The sequence below is a fragment of the Engraulis encrasicolus genome, chromosome 18 (assembly GCF_034702125.1).
Source record: "Engraulis encrasicolus isolate BLACKSEA-1 chromosome 18, IST_EnEncr_1.0, whole genome shotgun sequence".
NCBI lineage: Eukaryota > Metazoa > Chordata > Actinopteri > Clupeiformes > Engraulidae > Engraulis > Engraulis encrasicolus.
In genome coordinates this window covers 38141122-38166403 of record NC_085874.1, presented here as the reverse complement: position 1 = coordinate 38166403, position 25282 = coordinate 38141122, and the positions used below count along the sequence as shown (strand labels likewise).

At 45.0% G+C, this 25282-nt stretch overlaps 1 protein-coding gene and 1 long non-coding RNA gene across 2 annotated transcripts; one reads left to right on the top strand and one right to left on the bottom strand.

Annotated features, from left to right (window-relative positions):
* Window positions 1–6680: 6680 nt before the first annotated feature.
* On the top strand, window positions 6681–9187 carry LOC134469377 (uncharacterized). The gene is made up of 4 exons (XR_010038975.1): window positions 6681–6782; window positions 6923–7024; window positions 7862–7934; window positions 8330–9187. It is a non-coding gene; the product is annotated as an uncharacterized LOC134469377 (long non-coding RNA).
* Window positions 9188–23018: 13831 nt separating this feature from the next.
* On the bottom strand, window positions 23019–24896 carry LOC134469365 (uncharacterized). The gene is made up of 5 exons (XM_063223584.1): window positions 24808–24896; window positions 24311–24363; window positions 23664–24206; window positions 23161–23411; window positions 23019–23072 (listed from the first exon to the last, which is right to left on the bottom strand). The coding sequence occupies exons 1-4, from the start codon at window positions 24828–24830 to the stop codon at window positions 23161–23163; spliced, it is 870 nt and encodes a 289-aa protein (XP_063079654.1). The 5' UTR covers window positions 24831–24896; the 3' UTR covers window positions 23019–23072.
* Between the last annotated feature and the right edge of the window lie 386 nt (window positions 24897–25282).

The window sequence follows — 25282 nt, the reverse complement described above, 5'->3', positions numbered from 1 at the left end:
GTTGATACAGTATATAGTACAAGTAGTGTGGCTAGCTAGCTTCTAAAACAGGGTTCGCTAATGTCCTGTAGAGTTTGAATGGGTTTGGCTGACAGTTGCTAAGCTAGCTGTTAATATGGCCATTAGATGTATTGTATTTAAAACGGCTTTTGTTTGGCATTTTAACCACCTGAACTGTAAAACATGAATAAAGAGAGAATCTTGTATGCTATCATTCATGTCTAATTACGCCACAACTTTTTAAATTAATAGCAAGAAGCCTCTTTGTTAGTGGTAGAATTACGTTTCAGGTGGCTAGTCAACTAGCTTTGAGTTTGTAATGACTGATTTAGCTGGCTAGCTACTACTAGGCCCCAGGTGTGAATGGCCATTCATGCTGTCTATTGTCTTTTAAAATGGCGTTTGTCTTGCATTTAATCTCATGTAGTACTTGACCAAAAATAAACTGATGTTGTACCATCTAATTATGCCCCAACTTTTAGAAGTAGGCTACTAGTGGAATATTACGTTTTACATAGCCAGCTGATTAGCTTTGTGATTCATTCTAGGGACTGGGCTCAACTGAATGAGTTAGTTCGCCCCCTGTTGTCACGGAGGTGAATTGACGTCATTAAATCTCCTCCTCCCTCCCCCCTTGCCCCACTCTTGAATTTTCGGCGGGAAAAAAAACACCACGCCCTTTCGCACGCATTCGCATGTAGGTCGACTATGAGGCAATACCCCCCGCTGACAGTACGTCTATGCTTTACCCCGCAATCGGCACCGCGTGACTATGCATCAGCCTTTAGTGTAGAACCGCTGGAGAACTTGCATCAGTACGTTTTTTTTTTTTCAAATGCCTGCAGCTATAACCGTGATGAACATCAGGTAATTATCTAGTTTTCTAATATCGAATTCCCAATATGGGGCAACGTGAAATAAGCATCCGATATATAAGGGACCAGATAGTCTGATAAAGCAGGGAAAAGGGACAAATTAAGGCCATTTGCACCGTGACAAAATGATACACTGATCGTAACTGTGCTGTCACTCTCTCTCCACTACTTTCCGCTCGTGTCTCAACATTGTTGCAAATGTCATTGGCATTAGAATGCTGTTCACGCGCCTAAGCACTTGCAACAATGTTTTAAATGATAGGAAGAGTGGTGTTTTTAAACAGAGCTCTCTATTAATTGTGGGCTTAGAGTCTGAAAAAAAACACTGGCTGCGAAGGACAAGGCAGAAAAAGAGCAGGGACATCAGAGGCTCGGAATGACATTAAAAAAAAAAATGTCGGAATGGCGGTGTGTCGGAATGGCGGTGTGTCGAAGTGGCGTTGTGTCGGAATGGCGATTGCCCCCCATTATAACTACCGGTATGCTAACTTAGCCCCTAGGTTGTTTTCACAACTTTGTTGGAAAGTTTGTGTTTTGTTAGAAACAAACTCTACGAAATTTACAATATAGATTTGCTCCGAAAGAGCTATAAAACTTGTCCAGTGGTGCCAAAACACCCATGTCAGAGTTAAGACCTAGCTAAATGTCCGCTAGCAACATAGCTATCAGTTGTTTCTGGAGGAGGGCCGAAGGGAGTGCTTCCCCGCCGGCCAGAGATTGTTTGCGCCGGCCTCTTCACCTGAAAGAGCTAGCGCTGCATGATGAGGTGGTTCGCTAGCAACAATTAGCTATAGTCTAACGGTTAAATCATGTTGCCTTTGTTGAGGGATGTTTGAAATAGCCCGATGTATTCATAACTGAATATTGGTTTCTTGTTAGAAACGAACACATTTTGAATATAATGTTGTTCTGAAGTTACAACATGCCAAGTTAGTGTTGTAAGCCTGTTGGCGCCAAAGTTAAGAACTAGCTAAATGTCCGCTAGCAACATTAGAGCTAGCCAAACTGAATAATGAATCTCTTGTCCGCTAGCAACATTAGCTAGCTAAAGTCTTTTTTTGTTAGAAACGAACTCCCTTTGAGTATAATTATGCTCTAAAGATATCCTGTTAATGTACTTGAGTCAAAGTAAAACACAAATACCAGAGAGAAGAGCTAGCTAGAAGTTTGTTAGCAACATCAGCTTATCTTTTAGCTGACTCAGAAGCTTGAAGTAGCCACAACTTATGCCTGATTTTTATTGTTAGAAACGAACTCATTTTGACTATACACTTGCTCTGAAGTATGTTTTAAGACATGTGCCTTTCCCTGTTCGTTGTGTAAAGGAAGTGAGTAAGTAAACTGATTCTGAACTTGTTATTGTGCACACAGTGTGCTGTTTTGTCCCATTCTGTTACTGCCAACTCTGTGGGCAGTTCTCTCTGTTCAGGGAGAAACCACTGTCAGCCATCAGATCGTGTTCTTTTCAATAAATAGGCATTACCTATTTGACAGATTTCTCCTGAAATAATGAGCCCAGAAACACCCAGATGTGTAGGGTGCTTAATTTTTGGCTTGATCAAAGATGCTTAATTTGTATGGTTACTGCAATAAATATTTAGATTTCTTTGCCCATCCTTTTTGGATCTACTAGTAGGCCTAGTGATTTTAGTCAAGTCAAGTCAAGTCAAGTCAAGTTTATTGTCAATTTCTTTACATGCACTGGTCATACAAAGAATTTGAAATTGCGTTTCTTGCTCTCCCATGCAGACATAGACTAATCTAGGTAAGGACATAGACAGTATAGACATAGACAGTACTCATACATGGACATAGACAGTATGGACGTAGACATTGCTCATACAGACATTTAAAGTGCAAGACTGGACAACAGAAGACTTGTAGAGAACATACATTAAGAGGAGGTATTTTGTTGTTCTTTTTTCTAAAAGTCCTTTATAGCGTTCTGACATAGTAATAGTAGCATTTGAAGAAATAAATAATTAAAAAAAGGTTTTTATTAAATACACCAGCAGCAGTATGTGTGTGTGTGTGTTTGTATGTGTTTTGTGTGCGTGTGTGCGTGTGTGTGTGTGTGTGTGTGTGTGTGTGTGTGTGTGTGTGTGTGTGTGTGTGTGTGTGTGTGTGTGTTTAGTGCAGGTAGAAAGTGCGGTGTGCGTCTGTGTGTGTGTACCTGTGTATGTGTGTGTGTGTGTGTGTGTGTGTGTGTGTGTATGTGTGTGAGTATGAGTTGTGTGTCAGTGTGTGTATGTTTGGGTTTAGTGCAGAAAGTGCAGTGTGCTTGTGTGTGTGTGTGTGTGTGTGTGTGTGTGTGTGTGTGTGTGTGTGTGTGTGTGTGTGTGTGTGTGTGTGTGTATGTTTTGAGTTAGTGCAGGTTGAAAGTTCAGTCACAGATGTAGTAGTGCAGGTGGAATGTTCAGTCGCAGATATGGTGGTGGGGATGAGGGGGGGGAGCGTTGTCAGTGGCCTGGCTGGCTAGAGGCTGACAGTGAAGGGAGAGTGGGTTGAGTGTTCAGTATCTTGATTGCTTGATGCATCGTGCTGCTTGCAAGCCTGGTGGTACGGGAACGGAGGCGCCTGTACCTCTTTCCAGAGGGCAGGAGGCTGAACAGTTTGTGTGCAGGGTGGCTTGTGTCTTTGATGATCATCAGTGCTTTTCGGGTGAGGCGTGCGGTGTAAATGTCCTGCAGGGAGGGGAGTGGTACTCCAATGATCTTCTTCGCTGTGTTCACAACACGCTGGAGTGTCTTCCTGTTTTTCTCCGTGCAGCTTCCTCCCCACACTGTGATGCAGCTGGACACGACGCTCTCTATGGTTCCTCTGTAGAATGTTGTCATGATGGAGGGTGTAGCACTTGCCTTCTTTAGTTTGCGCAAGAAGTAGAGACGCTGATGGGCCTTCTTCGCCAGTGATGTAGTGTTGGTGGTCCAAGAGAGGTCGTCGCTGATGTGCACTCCAAGGAACTTGGTGCTGCTCACTCTCTCCACAGCATCACCGTCGATGGTCAGTGGTGGCAGTTGTTTTTGGACCCTCTGAAAGTTGACAACAATCTCCTTGGTCTTGTTGACATTCAGCAGGAGGTTGTTGTCTTTGCACCATCTGGCCAGCAGGTTTACTTCTTCTCTGTAGTGGGTCTCATCGCCCTTAGTGATGAGGCCCACCAGTGTTGTATCATCCGCAAACTTCACTAGATGGTTAGTGCTGTGGGTCGTTGTGCAGTCATGTGTCAGCAGCGTGAACAGCAGGGGGCTGAGAACACAACCTTGCGGAGCCCCCGTGCTCAGGGTCAGGGTGCTTGAGGTGTTATTCCCTACCCGTACTGCTTGTGGTCTCTGCATCAGGAAGTCCAGCAGCCAGTTGCAGAGGGAGGTGCTGAAACCTAGTTTGTCCAGTTTTCTGATGAGTTGTTGTGGTATTATGGTATTGAATGCTGAGCTGAAGTCAATGAACAGCATTCTCACATATGAGTCTTTATTGTCCAAGTGGGTGAGGGCTGGATGGAGGGCAGAGCAGATTGCATCCTCCGTGGATCGCTTGGCTCGGTATGCGAACTGGTAGGGGTCCAGGGTGGGGGGTAGGGTGGCTTTGATGTGTGACAGGACTAGCCGTTCGAAGCACTTCATGATTATGGGCGTCAGTGCTACAGGACGGTAGTCATTGAAGCATGATGGTGATGATTTCTTCGGCACGGGTATGATGGTAGCAGCTTTGAAAAGTGATGGGATGACTGCTTGCTCCAGAGAGATGTTAAAGATGTCTGTGAAGACATCCTTCAGCTCTTCTGCACAATCCTTCAACACTCGGCCAGGTATGTTGTCTGGGCCAGCTGCTTTGCGTGGGTTGATGGTGGCCAGTGTCCTCTTCACACTGGCAGAGGACAGGTACAGGGGTTGATCATGGGGGGGAGGGGGAGTTTTCTGTGGATGAGTGTCATTTTGTGCTTCAAAACGGGCCAAAGAAACTGTTCAGGTCGTTTAGCAGAGAGGTGTTGTTGTCACAGCTTCGTGGTGCGGGCTTATAGTCCGTGATGGCCTGTATGCCCTGCCACAGGCTCTGTGCATCTCTGCTGTCTTTGAAGTGTGTTGTTATTTTGTCCGAGTATTCCTTTTTTGCTTTCCTGATGCCCTGGGACAGGTTTGCTCTTGCTGCTTTTAGGCCAGCTACGTCTCCTGCTCTGAAGGCTTTGTCTCTGGCCCTCAGCAGTCTGTGAACGTCTCCTGTGAACCATGGCTTCTGGTTGGCTCTGGTGGTGATGCGTTTTATTTCTGTAACATCATCAATGCATTTTGTGATGTAGGAGGTCACAGTGTCTGTGTACTCCTCAATGTCAATGTGGTTGCTGTGGGTGGCAGCTGTTTTGAACATGTCCCAATCTGTGGTTTCAAAGCAGTCTTGTAGTCGTGACACGGATCCCTCTGGCCATTTTCTCACCTCCTTCAGAGCTGGTTTGGTGAGTTTTACCTTTTGTCTGTAGGCTGGCAGTAGCAGAATCGTTAGGTGGTCTGATAGGCCGATGTGGGGGATGGGCTTTGCCTTGTATGCTCCTTGTTTTGGGGTATAAACAAAGTCCAGGGTGTTTTTGTCCTCTTGTTGGAAAGTTAACATGTTGGTGAAATTTTGGAAGAACTGTTTTGAGATTTCCGTGGTTGAAATCTCCCATGACCACTGTGAAGGCATCTGGGTGTGCATCTTGTTGTTCACTGATTCCCCGATGCAGCTCGTTCAGTGCCTCGCTTCTGGCGCTGGTGGTATTGCTAGGAGCGAGGTAAACTGCGACCAGTAGAATGGCGGATATTTCTCTTGGTAGATAGAAGGGTCGGCACTTGATGATCATGAACTCCACTAGTGGAGAGCAGTGTCTCTGTACCACCGTAGCATTTTTGCACCAAGCATCATGTGTGTAAACACATATTCCTCCCCCTCGTTTTTTCTCTGCAAGGGCTCTGTCCGCTCGGTGGCACGTAAGTTGCTCCAGTTGTAAAGCCGAGTCCGGTATGCCGTCGTTCAGCCATGATTCTGTAAACACGGTTACACAGCAGTTCCTCACAGTTTTGTTCGCTGATCTTAGTAGCCGTATGTCATCCATCTTATTGTCCATAGATCTTACGTTTGCCAAGAGAATTGATGGTATTGCTGGACGAGTTGGGTTGGCTGCAAGCCGTGTTTCGACGCCACCTCGTTTGCCTCTCTTCCTAATTCTGGAGCACCTCTTTCGCCGTCGCCATGTAGGCGAAGCAGACGGGTCCGATGTATGCCGCCGTAGTATCCCAAGTTCTTCCAGTGTCTCTATTGGTATATCCAATACATCGCTTGAGTTGTCCATTCTTATCTGCAACAGCTGTTGCCGACTGTACATGCGTTCCGACATAGTTTCCGACGATAGACATTTCGAATGACACATTATAACACAAATAAACACTGCGAGTTGGGAGAGTAAGGAGTCGCTGCAGCTACGTGCGCCACATCCGGGCATCCGGGGATTTTAGAGGTCTTAACAAGTGGGCTATGCATCACATTTCATTTCAAGTGATGAGTAAAATATCCAGAAAGATATATAATCTGTTCTTTTTGCCCTCTAGCTTAGCACACTGAATTCTTTGAGCCATCTGGTGTCAATCCGTGTGGGAAAATGATCAATGAAAACAATTTAAGGAATGCATCTTATAGATGTTTCATATTGTAGGTCTATTCAGCCTATTTTGTCATGGTGGTGTTATCATTTTTCAAACTTTATTTTTGTGTAATAATTAGGCATATTGATACATAATCATGTTCATGTTTTGTGCTGTCCTGCTTTGCAGATGACTGAGAATATTACTGAAGGATCCTACATGGAAGCTGTCTGATTACACTGAGTGATTCCTCTGGTGTGGTGTACCTCAGAGAAAATAAACACTGTTGCAAGAGGTGAGTTTAAGTTCATGAATTCACACAAAATCAATCCATGTATTTTATAAAAGTCAAAGTGCTAAACATGCTATGTATTTCATGCTGTCAATATGAGATGCAAATTAATGTTGTGTGTTGTGTGTTAATGTTGTGTGCAGCTGAGAAGATATCCTTATTGCTGGATGGTTGCTCTCTGGTCGTACTTGAGCCCCCTGGACCATGTCTGCAAATGCTTCTGAACATTGACAGAATTTCTAAAGGTTAGCAACCATTCACAAATGTACACCACATGTATGTGTGTTTCAAATGTCTTAACAGTTTGAACCACACACTGTTAATCAGAGATGCATCCTGTTCATCTTGTGTGTTATTTTGAGAGGATAGGTCGCCAGCGACCCTATTCACTTGCTGAAAATGCTTAAATACATCATAACAACATTGCTATGACATTACATAGAGCCATAACGCTGCACTACAGGGTTAAGGATGGCAGCTGCCTGGTTACAGTACATTGATCCCCTTTGTAGCACCATGTCTAAAAATACTGGAAAAAAAACCAGTTTCTAAATGTACCAGTAAGCAAATTTTAATAAATCTGCACCAAATGTGTGTTTCAAATGTCTACTATCTAACAGTCTGAATAACACACTAGTACACAGTGGTGGACAAAGTAAAAGTACTTTGGTGGTGTAATTACAACAGTAGCACATGATATTACATAGCTGTTACACCGTTTGTTCCAGTATACCTACCTATTGAGATGGACTTTGTTATTACTGAAAAACAAAATAAACCCTCCACAAATTCAATCCAACCTGTGCAGAATCAATCAGCTTACCGTAAGACAAGTACATTGGTCTGCTTTTTACTCAGATAAGTTACCTGTGTTGGAAAGAAACTGTTTAAAAAAAAAAAAAAAACCTTCTACTTTTACTTTGTCCACCACTGCTCAGACATTACCAATTGTTGTGTGCTCAGAGCGGCAGTTTACAAACGCACCCTTGGTGCCTTCTGCTGTTAGGCCTATGACGCTGAGCCCACCGTTTCATTGATTGGAGTATTTGGGTTACATTTTCTCAATTTGTTGTATTTTTCAGGATCGCTGAGGACTCCCCCTCCATGCGTGACCTCTTTGAGAAATTTCCACGCTTTCTGGAGATGCCAAGTTTGGTACGTCTGCCAGACATTTTTTTAACCTTTATTTTAGAAAGAACAAGTCACAATATAGTTGTGTGCATTGTTGATTTTGGCTATACTTGGTGTTAATTAAGCTTCCTGATACTGCATGATTTATACCGTTCACTCAGTAGAGTAAAGCTTTCTATATAACCTGTTAAAACAGGGCGTTATAAATTTTGTGGTTACCAGAATGGCAATTACTGAGTCGCAGTGCATTACTAAAGGCCCTATGTTATGTCATAGTAGAGTAGTACTGGCAATTAACCTTTCAATGACTATTACAGCATGTTTCAGATGGTATGGCGTGCATTATGGGGCTAAGCACCATTGATGTATCTCTCTCTCTCTCTTTCTCTCTCTCTCTCAAATCTTAAAAATTCTTTCAGACTGGAACCAACTTTGCATCCCTCGGCACTAACACTGAGAAGGTTTCAAGGACCCCACTACTAGGAAGCGAGAGTTTGGCACGGCAGTGTCATCACTGCCATGGATGACAACGTAACCATTCCTGTTGCTGATTGCCTGACTTGCGCAGTGACAAGCTTTTCATGCTCTACCGGGTGTGTAACTTGGCATATCCACCACAGTTTAACTCTGTTTTTGCCTCTTTTGAATATGTGTACGATATAACCATCTCAACCAACAAGTGGGCCAAGGTACTGGAACATTTCTCACTTCAAGTTGCTCTGTAGTCACTGGACATTTTTTTAAACATCTACGCAGACACCACCACTCCACACCATGTGTATTTTAATTACTTCTGATTCCACTGACATGCAGACTACATCCTATGCAAATTCAGGTAATTTACCTGGTACTGGAGAAACAGCATTGTATGCCATTCTAAGTGATACTTGCCTCCTTGTTTTGCAAAAATGTACTGTTCTTTGAATATAACTTAAAGTAAGATCATGTTGACTCTGGGGTTTTCTCCGGTTGTCAAGCACAACCTTAACATTTTGTAAGTAAGTAATAGTCACAGGATATGCATGCATTTGTAATTTGAATTTTCGTTGAAAACGGCTCACCAAGCATAAAATGTTACCTCTGCTTTTGATTTTTCTTTTTTTTTAAATGTCCCTTAATACCAGCCTGTCTTTTTGTTGTGTCCACACAACTTTACCATCATCAGTGTTGGGAAGGAACAGATTGCTGTAAGTTACTGTATCCCCATCCTTTCAGATCAGTGCTTTAAAGCCTTTTGAAATTAAATTGTTAATAAACTTTGTGAAAACAAACTCAAATCTTGGTTATTGGTTATGATTGATATAGCTTTGAAACTGTTAATTTGGAGTGAAGTAATTGCAGTGTCCATCTAACCAAGCAAATCGGTTAAAATTTTAACCAATATCTGTGTCGGACACATATTAATCGAACAAATTGGTCAAAACAACCATTGGGGGATTGGTACATTTTTGACTTATAAAGATTGGTTAAACATGACCAATCTATTGGTCAAAACAACCGATTTGGAATTGGTTAGTTTTTTAACCGATCTAGATTGGTTGAAATTTTAACTAAAGTCTAATCGGTTATTTTGACTAATATTTTTCTCGGACACATATTAATCGAACAGATCGGTTAAAAACTACTAATTTTTTGTTTATTTTAACCAATCTTTTTTAAGAGTGTATACTTCCCCTCCTGCCCCTCCTTAATACAGCCTACAACCTTTGTCTCCAAACAAAGGCCTGCGGGCCAAATCCAGCCCGGGCATGGCAAACATTTGGCCCGCCTTGGAGTCAGAACAAATGAAAACATATATGTGTGTGATTTTCGATCACTAAAACTTCAGTGAGTCATATCTCTCCAAAGCATTCACAGAAAATTAGATTTTATGCTAACAGTCTCATAACAGACATTGACAAGAAGGGAAAAGTTGAAAGCGCTGGAAAAGTCAAGGACCATGACTCTACATGTCCTGTGCAGCACGTCTGTGATGGCATCATCCACTCCAATCTTCTCTTGGTATGCAAACTGTACTAGGTCCAGTGCATGGCTTACCTGGGGTCTGAGTGTATGTACGGAAGCAACATTCTCTTCATTATGTGTGAAGTGAGGGCTTTTTTTGATGTGGCATTTTGGGAACATGCATGATGTTTTCCATAGTTGGTGCCTTATAAGATGTACACTCAGGTTCAATACATTTTCCAGTAGCTCATCCAATTCAGTACATGTCTTTGGTGATGTCATCCGCTTAATGGGTTTTAGTCCTGCTCTAACCTGGTCTGCTGTAATTATAGAGGGCACGATATGTGTTTGCATATTTGATATGTGATTGTGTCTGACTGTAGCAAGCAAAAGCTTTTCAAATATAGTGTAGCTTCAGGATTTTATGTCATGAGCCAACTGTAATAAACAGGGATGAGGAATAGCAAACATATCGAATGAATGGCTTCATAGTTTTACTGACCCACTTTCTGCCATTAAATGTTAGTAAAGTTATACATATATATAGCCTACTGGTGAGATTCCACCTAATGACTAATGCCTATGGCTGTACTGTATTGACCAAGAACTAGGATGTCTCACGGTTTCCTTCATCTGGTCTCAGATAACACTTTTTTTTTTTTTTTAAGAATACAATTTTGGCAAGTCATTATTGGTAAATTGGATGAGAGGTATGGATATGGCCTGTTCATGAAAATAAGGGACTTACAACAAATGACACTGTCAAATACATTATTGTCCTTATGAATTGATGGTGAACTACATTTCAACAGTCACTAAGCCTGCCTCTGCCTCCACTCAATTTAACTCCAATTCAATCCAGCTGCTACATCATGTACTGCAGCTAAACAAAGAGTTTGGCTGGACCAGGGAGAAACAGGTGAACCACATGAAGATAGAAAATGTCAGATTTCCATCACTCTTCTTTTTATCTTGGTCTCTGGTTTAGCAATTACATATGTGCGGAGGTCGTCTTGCACAGTCCGTCCCCCTTGGGGACGCGAACCTGTCACCTCGTCAACTACAACGGCTCGGAAATGGTAGGCACAGTAGGGTAACGCTGGACTAAAGGACCGGTCCCCCAGCCCAACGGCATCAACACTGTGATGAGGCTATTGGGAGGGAGGTTTACTAACGTTCCACGCCAACTCTGCTACTTAGCCTCTGTTACACATACATGACAGATTATGTTCTCTCTAGTGCATTGCTTTCAATAAAACCATTTGCTAAATGTACAATTTATTGTGAATAAGGCTTATGAGAGCAAAAGGGACAGGCCACCTAACTCTGCATTTACTCTACTCTACTTCAATACAGTTAGTCAAAGCACACTCCATACTAAACTCTTAAACATGGGCATCAGGTGCAGACCGCTGTAAGTTAAAATCCTTCAACACTGGGCATTCCTTTAGTATGATAACTGTCCTCAACTCAAATCCCCTCGGGGGTGTCAAGATATTCTGTGCAGGTCCCTCCTCTCTTTGCCATTTATACTGTATATTATCTCACTGGGTGATGTTATACTCCCCTTGCTTCTCGTATGCCTGCTATGCAGACAATAAACAGTTGTCTTGACCTGTTCACATGGATGGAGCAGAGCCGGTTCTGACCTCCATGGGGCCCTAGGCAAAAATATGCCAAGGGGCCCCCATAGAGCGCACCCCCCCCCCCCCCAACCACCACCACAACGAGAACCACAGACACAAAATGTGACTCAAATCAAGCTTAATTAAAAAGTCTCCCTTTCTGCGCTCTTGAGACAAAAACATCAATAATGTCATAACAGATTGTGAACAGGTAGACAATGGTGGCTGTACTGAACATGCGACTACCTCATCAGCTGCAGGTGTACCTGGCTCATCTGTGTACTACCTGAACATTGTGCTGGCCCTCCACTGGCTGACTGACTGGAGTCTGATTTGGTCAGAAACTTAAGCATAGCGCCTGTAAAATATAACTAAGGCTTCAATTAATTTAGCTCCATCAAATTGTTTGCATTTAAAATTACCATATTTTATAGCCTGCCCCCTAGTAGCTTGCCTTTAGTAATCTGGTCTAAAACGTTTTTTTTTTTTTTAAATAAATGAATAGGCCTATGATAAGAAACTCATATGTAAAATAAATTATTTAGCTATATAACATGTGTTATTATGAATGTTATCACACATTATTGTGAATAATGTTGTGTTCACTATTTATTGGGATTCACCTTCGTCACAAGTTTCAGTCATTCACCAAAGGTCTGGATTTATTAGTCTATCCAAGCAAGCCGCGCCCCCTTGCTGTTATCACACACACACACACACACACACACACACACACACACACACACGGCATTCCTTCTCTCACTCACTCCCTCCTCCTCCGTTGCTTAGACTGCACGGACGTCTTATCAAAAATCTTAACCGCCTGTCAAAACCAAAACCAATGTCTGTGTATGTTGATATTTGTTTCTAAATGATCAAGAGACAGCCACTCATACAACAGCGCGCCCGCAAACTCACACACACACACCAGACACACACACCACACACACACAGAAAGGGCACCGCTTCTCTTTCACATTCCCTCCTTCGTTGCTTCGACTGCACTGACGTTCTTTTTCTAACTTCGCTCGGTGTTTCACTATGGGATACGCTTCGGGCGTGACCATCTACGGAAGCTCCAATGACAATACGTCTGTCAAAGACAGACAGGTCGACGCGGTCGGGCTCCGCCCCTCAGGGTGTATACCCCGGCGACCTCCTGTGATCCATCATTCTCGCTTTCTTCCTGACTAAGAAGAGCGGAGCTCCCGAACAAACCAGCACTAGGTAAGGCTGTTCTCGCTTAACCGTTCGCCGACGGACCGCCAAGGACCCCGCCACCGAACGCGAATTCGGCCCGATAGTGCTATATTGTGTGCCTTCGCCTAAAAGTGCACAGAGAGTTGGCAGTTCACCCTGCTTACTTTCAAATTCTGCTAAAGTTCCGTGTCGTGACGAACTTGACCAGGGTAGCGTGGTCGGCTACTCGCCCACCTAGCTAACCTAGCTGCAGCATTAACTTGTTTCAGCTTACTCCCCACCGGCCACCAGCCGACGGGAAATTTGTACGGTAACCAAACCGTTTAATACAGTGAGTCGCCTAAACTTGCGTGTATTTTTAAATTTAATTAGACTTGCTTACCGGACCTCACCCCGCTGGGCGGTAAGGGTGCTAGCAAGCAAGTGCAGTTAGCAGCACGTGTTGGCTAATCTGCTAGCAGGTGTTAGCTAGAACCACGCACGTGTCGCGACGAGTGGTTCCACTAACATTTTCCCCTCTGATATTTTCTCAGGAATATGTCAACTACCTCCTCCCCCACCAAGGGGTCAGAAGGGAAAGGGCTGAACCAACAGCCTCCTTCCCGCCCATGCCCGGCCAAGTGTGGATCCTCCATCTCCGGCAGAGATCGTCACATCATGTGCGTCTTCTGCACCGGCGTGGAGCATGCGCGGCTGGCGGTATCCAACCCCCAAGTATGCCCCCACTGCGCAGAGATGCCTCAGAAACTCCTGGACCGACGCCTGACCAGGGCCACCGGCAACAACAGGGGTCCCAACCAGGGAGTCAGCCCGAAACCCTTCTGGGCCGATGAAGTGGAGAGCGAGTATCCACTTGAAGACGAGCCCAGCGTCGACTACCCCCGTTCCCAGGGAACAGAGGAGGACCAGGGCGCTATGGAGTGCGACGACCTGTACCTAACGGGCGACACCGACGAGGAGGGTGACCAAACCCTCCTCCTACACTCCAGACCCCCCAGCTCCAGCGACCGCACTGGACCTGCGGACACTAACTTCTTTGAGGTCTGCAAGAGGGCAGCCGCCAGCCTGTCCCTGCAGTGGCCCGCCGCCCAGGACGCCGTGGGACAGGAGAGGGACCTCTACGACGGCCGTCGTCTCCCCCCCCAGACTGCGCACACCAGGCAGCTACTCCCTGCAGTACCTGACTGTATGAAGGAGGTCAGGAAGCACTGGGACAGCCCGTTCCGGTCCAAGTTGCCCTCCAGAGGCTACACGACACTGGAGGTCGACAACATGGCCAACCTAGGCCTCGGCGCCCCCCCACCAGTGGAGACGTCTCTGGCTTTCCACCTGCACCCTAACAGGCGTTCGATGCCCGCCACCGCCACCGTTGCCCTGCCCGCCAAAGCAGACCGCCTCACGTCATCCATCCTGCAGAGGATGTATAAGTGTGCGGGCCGCTCTGTGTCTTCCCTGAACGCCGTGACCTTGCTGGCAGCCTACCAAGGCAACCTACTTGAAGACATGGGGCGGCAAATTGATGTAGACAGCCCAGATCTCAAGCTGTGGGACGAGATCTGCGTCGTCAACGACCTCCTTCTCCGCACCGCCAGGGGAGCTGTCCAAGCGAGCGGCCGGACCATGGGCCTCGCTATCGCCGGAGAGAGAGCACTGTGGCTGAACCTATCAGGCCTAGGTGACGCCCAGAAAGCGGAAGTCATGGACGCGCCATACGACCCCACCAAGGGACTCTTCGGCCCAGCCCTGACGAAGATGAGGGAGGCGTCCTCCCAGCGAAAGCAGGAGGACGAAGCGTTCAGCCTGTGCCTCCCGAGAAAGCCAACTCCCCGCCCCCAGCCACCCCAGCCGGCCTACGCCACGCCGGGGAGGGGCAGAGCTCAGATGGGCAGAGGCCAGCGTCCCCCACCCAAGGCTCAAGGAAGCCAGAGCAGGGGCAGGAGCCCTAACCCGGGCCAGTGGCCTAAACCCTCCTTCGCCGCCGCGGCATCGAGGAACCGCCATCAGCCGGCCCAGAACAAGGGCCAGAAGCCCTGACGACGAGGGCCCACTCTCTCCCACCTCTCCCCCTGGTTCGAAGAGGAGGAGAATGGAAGACATGTCTCAGGGGACCCCCCCGTTCCCCCCCTTGGTTCAGTGTCAACAAGCACAGTGTCACCAAACACATGTTCCATGTTCAATAATAAATGTTCTAACTTCGCACCCAGGCCAAGGGCCAAGGGCGAATGTTCCATTTACAAAAATAAATGTTCAAACTTCGCACCCAGGCCAAGGGCCAAGGGCGAATGTTCCCCCCAAAACAAAGAATCCGCCTCAAAAGAGACACTCGGTGTCCACAGTGGCAAAAAAGAAACAAATACAAAAAAATGGGTGCCTCCCCCTCATAACCCCGCTAGGGGGAGACAACATACCAGTAGCAGTGAGCCCAGGCTCCAGTATGCGCATGACGTCATCACCACGCGCACATGTAGAGCCAGCCACGTCATCAAACAGAGACGCACTGGGCTCCTTCACAACACAGAAGAGCCAGTGGCTGTCAGTTACGACTCACCCATGGGTTTTAGCTACTGTTACGCGGGGCTACAGGCTACAATTCGACAAGAAACCACCGAGGTTCAGTGGAATACTAATGTCGATAGCCAACGGGGATTCTGCTCGAGTTTTAAACGAAGAGATAGAGTCTCTTTTACAGAAACGAGCGATCAGAAGATTACCGGAGGCAGAGAGCAACCAGGGCTTCTACTCCCGATATTTCCTCATCCCAAAGAGAGGCAGCAACGCACTTCGTCCCATCTTGGACCTACGTATACTGAACAGGTACCTTCGCAAATACACGTTCAGAATGCTAACACACAAGGTGCTGTGTCAATCCATTCGCCCCAACGATTGGTTTGTTACGATAGATGCGGCAGACGCATTTTATCACATAGAGGTATTCCCGGCGCACAGGAAGTTCCTGAGGTTTGCGTTCCAGGGCATAGCCTACGAATTCATAACTCTGCCCTTCGGGTTAGCTTTAGCGCCTCGCTGCTTCAGCAAGTGTGTGGAGGCAGCTCTAGCTCCCCTAAGATACACCGGGATCAGAATACTGTCTTATCTCGACGATTTCCTCCTATGTTCCCACTCGAGGGAGCAAGCCCTTCTAGATTCTGCGACAACACTGTCACACCTACAGAATCTAGGGTTCAAGATAAACCGAGAAAAGAGTCAGCTAGAGCCCGCGCAGTTCACGAACTATCTGGGACTACACATAGACTCCCTCTCGTATCGTGTGAGGCTGTCCGATGCAAGAGTAACATCCTTCACACAGGGTCTGGACCTATTCCAGCCTCAGAGAGCAGTGTCGTTCAGACAGTGTCTAAGCCTACTGGGTTTGATGGCATCGGCCATATCAGTGGTGAGATGGGGTCTTCTCATGATGAGAGATTTCCAACGCTGGGTGAGCGCACTACGCCTTTGTTCCCGTCGTCACCTAAACCGCAGAGTCAGGGTGAATACGACATGCATGATAGCCCTACGCTACTGGAGGGACCCAGCGGTGCTGACCACTGGGGTGCCTCTAGGGGGTGTGGCATCGAGAATGATGCTAACGACAGATGCGTCCCTACAGGGATGGGGCGCTACACTCGGGGGCAGAACAGTGAATGGTGTCTGGCCAGACAGACTGAAGTCAGAACACATAAATTATCTAGAGTTGCTTGCAGTGTTCTGGGCACTGAAACACTTCCAGGACATATTGAGAAACAATCATGTGTTGGTGAAGTCAGACAACTCAACAGTGGTAGCTTACATCAACCGCCAGGGCGGCACTCGATCCCTAAAACTACACAAGTTGGCGAAGGAACTGTTGCTCTGGTGCGGGGCTCAGTTCCTGTCGGTACGAGCAACACATGTGCCGGGGGTACTGAACAGGGGTGCAGATCTCCTGTCCAGGGGGAACCCCTTATACGGGGATTGGACCCTCCACCCACAAGTAATAACACAGGTGTGGCAGAGGTTCGGGCAGGCAACCGTAGATCTCTTCGCCTCGAGAGAAAACGCACAATGCCCTCTCTATTTCTCCCTAGCAGACGAAAATGCACCACTGGGTGTGGATGCACTAGCTCACCAGTGGCCAAACGCCAAGCTGTACGCATTTCCACCAGTCAGCATGATATCCCCCACTCTAGCCAGAGTCAGGGCACAGCGCCTGTCACTAATCTTGATAGCCCCGTATTGGCCATCCAAACACTGGGTAGCAGAGATAGTACAGATGTTGGAGAGCCCCCCGTGGCCCCTCCCCATACGGAGAGACTTAGTCTCTCAGGCGAGAGGAGAGATCTACCACCCACACCCAGAGAGGTTGGCTCTATGGGCCTGGCCCGTGAGAGGTGGAATCTAGATGCAGTAGGCCTGCCCCCAGCAGTCATCGAGACGATCCAGGGGGCTAGAGCTTCCTCCACACAGAACCTATATAGCTGTAAGTGGCGTGTGTTCGAGGCCTGGTGCTCACAGAAAGAGATAATATCCTTTCAGTGCTCAGTAGTACAGCTGCTAAACTTCCTACAAGACCTTTTAGATAAGGGAAAGGCCTTTTCCACAATAAAGGTGTACTTAGCTGCAATCTCAGCCTGCCACGTGGGCTTTGGAGATAAGACAGCAGGACAACATCCCCTGGTGTGCCGCTTTATGAGAGGCGCGAGACGCAAGCGCCCCATCTCTAGACCGCTAGTCCCTCTTTGGGACTTAGCTCTGGTGCTGAGTGCTCTCAGTGCCCATCCCTTTGAACCACTAGAGCACGTGAGTTTGAAGTTCCTCTCGATCAAGACTGCTCTGCTCGTAGCCTTGACCACAGCGAAACGTGTGAGTGAACTACAGGCCTTCTCAGTGAAGCCCTCATGTTTACAATTCGGTACTGATTTCAAGAAGGTTCGCCTTCGCCCCAATCCAGGGTTTGTGCCTAAGGTAATGGACTCAGCATACAGGTGTCAGACGGTAGAGTTGGAGGCTTTTCATCCTCCTCCATTCATCTCGGAGGAGAGTCAGGTGCTCAACTGCCTCTGCCCTGTCAGAGCCCTCAGGATTTACATACAGAGAACAGCTGAGTTTAGGAGACATGATCAGCTGTTTGTTGCATGGGCCACTCACCACAGGGGACTACCTCTGTCTCGCCAGAGGTTGTCTCATTGGATCCTTGAAGCCATATCAGCGGCTTATCAGAGTAAGGGCTCTCTACCGCCAGAGGGCATGAGAGCCCATTCAACCAGAGGCATGGCCACTTCCTGGGCCCTGTTCAGGGGTGTGTCAATAGGAGAACTGTGTAATGCGGCGAACTGGGCCTCAGGGAACACGTTCGCTCGCTTTTACAGATTAGATGTATCAGGCCCATCTTTAGCTCACGCAGTACTGGGGGTAGGCTCCTCTGCAGTGGTCTAGATGTCACAGCACCTCAGCTAGAGTACCTTGGACCACGTCTAGTGTGCAATACGGGAGTGGGCTATATCTCCCATAGTGAAACACCGAGCGAAGTTAGAAAAAGAACGTTAGGTTATGGCTATAACCCTCGGTTCTTTGATAACAGAGTGAGGTGTTTCACCTATCTTTCCCTCCTTGCACCAGGCAGGGAAGAAACCGTTAAGAATGATGGATCACAGGAGGTCGCCGGGGTATACACCCTGAGGGGCGGAGCCCGACCGCGTCGACCTGTCTGTCTTTGACAGACGTATTGTCATTGGAGCTTCCGTAGATGGTCACGCCCGAAGCGTATCCCATAGTGAAACACCTCACTCTGTTATCAAAGAACCGAGGGTTATAGCCATAACCTAACGTTTCATCAGCTAAACGAACGGCTCGTCAGATTATGATTCAACGTACACCTTTCGAAACAACAGTAAAACGTTGACAACACCACCCTTTCCTCTCACATTCTCTCTACTAGCCTAGGCTACCTGTTGATTCAGTTGAACTAATTGCACAAGCTAAACGAAACGCTACTCAGTTCTCAACAACCTCTAAGCTTACCTTTTAAAACAGCAGTAAAACGTTAATCCCCCTTTTTGCAACATGTCACTGTACCGAAGACCTGGGCACTTTTTAAGCCGGCATTGTTGTGCAATACAAAAGCCCATTGACACTTCTGCTCCATACGAAATTAGCCACAGAAGAAGGATCACAATGAGTGGAAGCCATTTACTGTCAATGGTGGAAGCATAACCGTACCTGACTGCTGTTCTCGTCGCTCATTGTCATGAATTTTCTTTTTCTTTTTGTTGTTTCCGCAGGGAAAATGTCGTTTCATATTGGACGTTTCACGTTTTGTGTGACGGAATCAATAATTAATTTGGTAGAAGAAGGTACCGCACACTCTTGTCCATCGTGCTGCAATTTATTGACAAACAACGTTTCGGCCCGTATGGCCTTTCTCAAGTTTTACAAAAGCAAAGTGAAGACACCCCTTATAAATTGTCCTCTGGTTTGTGATTGGCTGACAACAGCCGGTTAATCAGTTCAGTGACACCTGCCAGACAAGATGAAATCTCATCTTGATTACAGTTTGTTTTCTTTACACATTGGCAGTAATGTCAAAAAGAGGTAAGACAATTTATAAAAATTAAAAAAAAAATTAAGAAACACATAGTGATACACCAGCCCCTGTGAGTGCAAGAGAGACAAGTTAGTAAACTCTGATCTTCCACCATTGATTGTGCCCTCCAAGTCGGTTCTAACCCCTATTCCGGATGGTAACCGTAAATGTGGCTCCTGCGCGCAATGCAGTTATACTTATAAATGCACTACATTCAAACACCCCCACACTGGTAAAAGTATTCCCATTAAGGGCATTATCACATGTAACACAAAGTCTGTTATTTATCTGATTACGTGCCCATGTGGAAAGTCATATGTTGGAAAAACTAGTAGGGAGTTAAAAGTACGCATTGCAGAGCATCGCAGCACTATTCGTTGTAAAAACCTTAACTATCCAGTAGCTGCGCATTTTGTGGAAGCTGGCCATTCGGTCTCTGCACTAAGATACATAGGGATTGAGAAGGTATCTCTGCCTAGACGGGGGGGTAACCTAGAACGTTTACTATCTCAGAGAGAAAATTATTATATCCACTCTCTTAAGACATTGGTTCCCTTTGGTCTAAATGTGGAATTTGAATTAAAATGTTTTCTCTAGGTAGACTCAATCTTATTGTGCAGATCATCTGGCCTTTGGTGATGGGTGTCAAGATGAGACAATACTTTTCATGACGGCCTCTAGTGGCCTGATCTTAAAATTGCAAGTGTTGCTCTCACTTTACCTTCCCATCACGTAATTATGTATATAGTTTACTTGGTATTTGGATCTCTTGCACTCACAGGGGCTGATGTATCACTATGTTTTTTTTAATTTTTTTTTTAATTTTTATAAATTGTCTTACCTCTTTTTGACATTACTGCCAATGTGTAAAGAAAACAAACTGTAATCAAGATGAGATTTCATCTTGTCTGGCAGGTGTCACTGAACTGATTAACCGGCTGCTGTCAGCCAATCACAAACCAGAGGACAATTTATAAGGGGTGTCTTCACTTTGCTTTTGTAAAACTTGAGAAAGGCCATACGGGCCGAAACGTTGTTTGTCAATAAATTGCAGCACGATGGACAAGAGTGTGCGGTACCTTCTTCTACCAAATTGATCCTGCACCTCGAAACCTCTGGTGTGCGTTGGTTTCCTCCTTCAAAATACGGAATCAATAATAAACATGAAATCACAGTTCGCGGTTTTTTTTTTTTTTTTTAACTGTCAACGTAAGTGACGTAACGGGTCGCGCGAGGCCTTACGCTAAGAGCGTAGTGAGCGTATTGGGCGCGCCGGCTCTGGGATGGAGGACCACCATCATCATCTGCCATTATATCAATCTGTACACAAGGTTGACCACTGTTACCACAGAAACGGTTGCAATAAACCTTGGTGGTATTATTGATGACTGCGTATAATTTTCTGAATACATCACCTCATTTACTTAGTACTGTTTTACAGAAAATCAGACAGTACCTGACCCAATATGCAACTCAGGTTCTATGACATGCCACAATTTTGCTCAATGACTAGCGCAGTGATTCCCAACCTATGGGCTGGGGCCCACTGGTGGGCCCTGAAGGTATTCCAAGTGGGCCTACAAATTATAATCATATTTTGGTGTGTTGTTGTTGATTTATTTGAGTTTTATTCTTAATTGGGTCAGAGGTGGGCCCCGAACATTTTTGACAATTTCGAGTGGGCCCCAAGTTGAAAAAGGTTGGGAAGCCCTGGACTAGCGCAATTATCCCCTGGAAGGAACTGTTAAAATGTAGGCTAATGTTGCTTCATGATACTGAAACACAAACGGTCTGGCCTTGCCTTCTAATAGAAGGTAACTTAATCCCCAATAGTCGGAAAAGTTACCAGCTGACACAAGCGTTTGGTCATCCCTCTGAACTTACAGTATGCCTGTGCTCTGTATTTTCCCGACACCCTGTTTCTTTGTTGCCGTTTATTATATGTTTTGTAAGTAACTTTAGATAAAACTGTCAGGAAAATGTAATGCAATGTTTAAAACATTCAATTGGATGGGTCTCAGCTATCTAATGCAGTAACAACTACTTGTTGTTGGTACCAAGTATCAAATTGTGCTGTTAAGCTTTTGACGCACCTTCTAGATAGTAGGCCGAGGTAAACAAATCCATGTCAAGGGCAAACCCTCTAAAATCTTTCCATAGTTGTAGTTAAATTCAGACAAAGCTGTTCTCAATGTTTTGTTTTAAGGACTGTAGCATATCCTCTCCTTTTATCCTTGTAATTTGAATGTGTTTGTTTTCTCTGTTTTCATTTTTGTGAAGGACAGAAATGCCTGTGTTCAAAAAATGTAGTATATAATTCTATCTCTGGCTCCTTTCCTGACTGTCCAAATGTAAGCCATGTTGTCACTAATAATTATGTGAATGATTGACAGTGAAATGTAGCCAATGTCAAAGGCTGACCAGAAAATGGCCTTTTAGAATAGGTGCTTTGGGCTTATCAATTCCACACAGTAGTGCAATGTTACGGTACAGTGTATCTATGGTGGTACACTATATTATTGTAAGGAAAATTGAAGAACAAACATCCTTATACCATAGAAGTTCCCTCACTGTGTTGTATTTAAATGACACTCTCTATTTGGTAATATTATAGGCCTACTGAAATACACTATGCTACACTACAGCACCATGAAGGTGTATTAATTACTTACCTTTAAACTTGTATATCTACATGGACAGGTTCATTTTATTTATTTTTTTAGACACCATACATTGACTGATATGTTGTCGAGGTTGTGAGCATTCCTATCATCACTAAAATGCATTGAAATAAGCTCTCTATATCTCCATTTAGATTTCTTTCATTCTGGACACCTCATACATTGAGCGATATACCATCTTCAATAGGCCTATTCACAATGATGTAAGTCTGATGAGCTAGCTGCATGGCATTAGAACTAGGTGGCATCACTGCATTTTCCAGCTTTACAATAGCCTACAGATGTGCAAGCAATACAAGAGATTTTGATAAATATGTGTATATTTTCACCCTAATCTGATTATTCATGAAATATAATCTAGAGCACCACATACCAATTATAAGTTTATTTGAAGTAATATACTGTTGAAGATGTTGTGAGCATTCCTCTCATCACTAAAATGCATTGAAATAGGGTCTCTATCTCCATTTAGATGTCTTTCATTGTGGACACCTCATACATTGAGCGATATACCATCTTCAATATTCACAATATAGATACATATTTGGTATTGCTAGATTCAGTTCAATCTCCCCTTTCCAACAAGCTATAATATGTGTGCATATGACATTGTCTGACAAAGCAATTACAAAGTAAATTATTACATTCTGTATAGCTATCATTTTTTTCTAATTTCCGCCTATTTCAGGTGTGTGATTAGAGGCCTATATCTACTTCATTTTTCCAGATATCCACATCCATCCTCTTCTACCAGATACATCTGGCCCTTGGGGACAAGCATACCTAATTTCAAAGTTCTCAGACTTTCTGTTCATTTTCTACATGGGTTTTTATGTCAATACTCCCATACAGAGAGGTCACATTTTTGGTGCTTTTTTGGTTTGGAGGTGCTTATGAAAATGTGTAAATTTTTTAGGCTTAGCAGTAAAATCATTTTGGCTAAGAATCAATTTTATGTATGGGAGACCTTAGAGATGAGGAAAAATGTACGCACCACTAACCTACTGACCCTGCAATGTTACGGCTTGGCGGAGGCAAACGCTTCTATTCTACGTGTGACCTCTACAGTAGATGAACACAACATCAATGCACACAAGAATTAAGTTTCATCCTTTTATTGACAAATGATTGAAAATCACTGAAAAGCCTGGCTCTGGGGAGAAGAAAAAAAAATGGTTAGAAACACAAAACTACCCCAGATACTGTACATAATTAGCTAAGAATTATTGAGCATAGCTTACCTAGCTCTTTTTTGCCAGAGATTTCATGGGAGCAGTCTTGGAGTTGCTTGGGGCAACTGGGGTCCTGCTTGCTGGTCTTGACGGAGGAATCCTCTCGTATCCAATAGTTCCCCAGCCATTCCTCCCACGCTCATAGGAGGAACTTGTGTGAGTTACAGTACCAGGAGGAAGTTGGCCAGTGATGAACATGTGGAAGAACTGGTCATCTAGCTCGAGGTCTTCTCCAATAGGCTCGATCACAGGTGAGGTGGCTGCAGGGTCACATTACATTATGCAGACGCTTTAAAACCAAAGCAACTTTCAAAAGAGGACATAATCATAGCCAACACAAAGTGCACAGGAAATATACAGAACAAGTGCAGATGCAAAGGAGGGTTAGTTAGGGTTTATTTTTTTTTAATTAGAGTACACACACACACGTTAAGAGTCTGGTCTGGGGCTAGGGCCGCTCAATCATTAGTCTAGTAGATAGTCACGAAAGAGGAGAGTCTTTACTTGCTCACCAGTCTCAGCAGCCAGTGGGACACGAGGAGGACCCCGCAGCAAGTCTCCACTGTCATGGAACTCATGCATATCAAGGCCAAATTCATTTGTAGCCATGTTGCGGATCACCGTTCCTGGTACATACTGCTTGGGTGCCGGTGGAACTGGAGGGAATGGTGGACTATCATCAAATCTGGGCTCTTCAAGCACAAGGGCCTCAGCAAACGCAGCAGGTAGAGACTCGTCTACTGGACTGGATTGGGGCGCTCCATACACAGGTGCAGAGGATTCCAACTGGCCTTTGGCTGGCTGTGGTAACTTGGCAACCATCTGGGGTTCTTGGGATCCAGAACTAGTTTGAGGCATGGAGGAGCCCTTTACTGTAACTGGGGACGTCATCTGAGGAGCATTTTGGCTGGATTGCGCAGCAGGGGCCTGAGGGACATCTGCAGAGGTAGCTGCTGGTGCAAGTGAGTGATAATATTGCTGCAGCAAGGTAATGTAACGTGGATCAAAAACAGGACTTTGGCCTCCTGATGCAGGCTGTTGTTGACCAGTTGAAGCTGAAATTAAAGGTTTGAAGCTAATTAGGCTAAATCACTTTTTCTAAAGTTCCAAAAAATAACACAATCATGTAAATTGAAGTGTTGAATTCCAAATCCATTACCTTTAGTTGGAAAACAACAAGCATTCCATACTGTGGCACAAAGGATAAGGACCCTAAAAGACAGAAGTTGCAATATGCAATTCGGTGAACTCTGTGCAGGAAATGGTCAAAAAGGGTACTGCAACTATGCTGCTCATTGAAACTGGGCTGCCAATTGCCAAATTTGAGCTTTACATGAAAGTTTTCTAAGCAATAAACAAATATTTTCTAGTATGGTCCAAGTAGAGTCATTTTTGCAGCTAAAAATGGCTCATTTTGGAAATTCAAAATGACGGACCATGGAGAAGATCCCCTTTTCATGTATGTAATTTTCCCAGTCATAATGAATACTTAGAATTTGATGGTGGTGGTAAGTATTCATGTAAAAGGTAACATTAGTGAATGGGCAGCATGAATTCTGGAAATAAACAACTAAAAATCTCACACAGTGTCCCTTTAATGTATATTATCAGTGTAGGACAATAAAGTAACATGCATAAACATAATTAACCACTCACCTTAAACCTGCTCCACTTCCCATTTCAGCAACCAGCAGACAACCCCAAAGAAACAATTTTGCAGTCTGCACATGGAGAAGATATAGGGAGATCTCTGAGGACACCAACCAATGAAAATCAGGTATTAATTAGTGGTGAGCTGAAACACAATGAGGTTCACCTGCCCTCTCAACCAATCAATGTGTGCGCTCATTTTATTCAGGTGTCCATGAAAAAGTGTTTAGTAGTTGCCTTTTAAAAAAAGGGTTGGTCATTGCTGTGTATCATACACTAAGTGCTGCACCCACATTTGCTGTGTTTCAAACCAAAATGTCAAATTCAGTGAAAATGCATTTGGTTTACACCACCGGTCTACCACCAGTTTTGGATGCATCCTTAGGGCACTTCTCAAAACTCTAATGTGTGCACCTCCAAGTGTATCAGCATAATTAGGCACGCCCAGTGATTGAATACTCTTTGGTGAACTCTGCGGAGT

Coding starts and splice junctions, on each gene's coding strand:
- LOC134469365 (XM_063223584.1), bottom strand. CDS start 24,830: ATGGGAAGTGGAGCAGGTTTAAG. Junction 24,364..24,807: donor GGAAGTGGAGCAGGTTTAAG/GTGAGTGGTTAA, acceptor TCTGTCTTTTAG/GGTCCTTATCCTTTGTGCCA. Junction 23,412..23,663: donor CCCACTGGCTGCTGAGACTG/GTGAGCAAGTAA, acceptor GTGACCCTGCAG/CCACCTCACCTGTGATCGAG.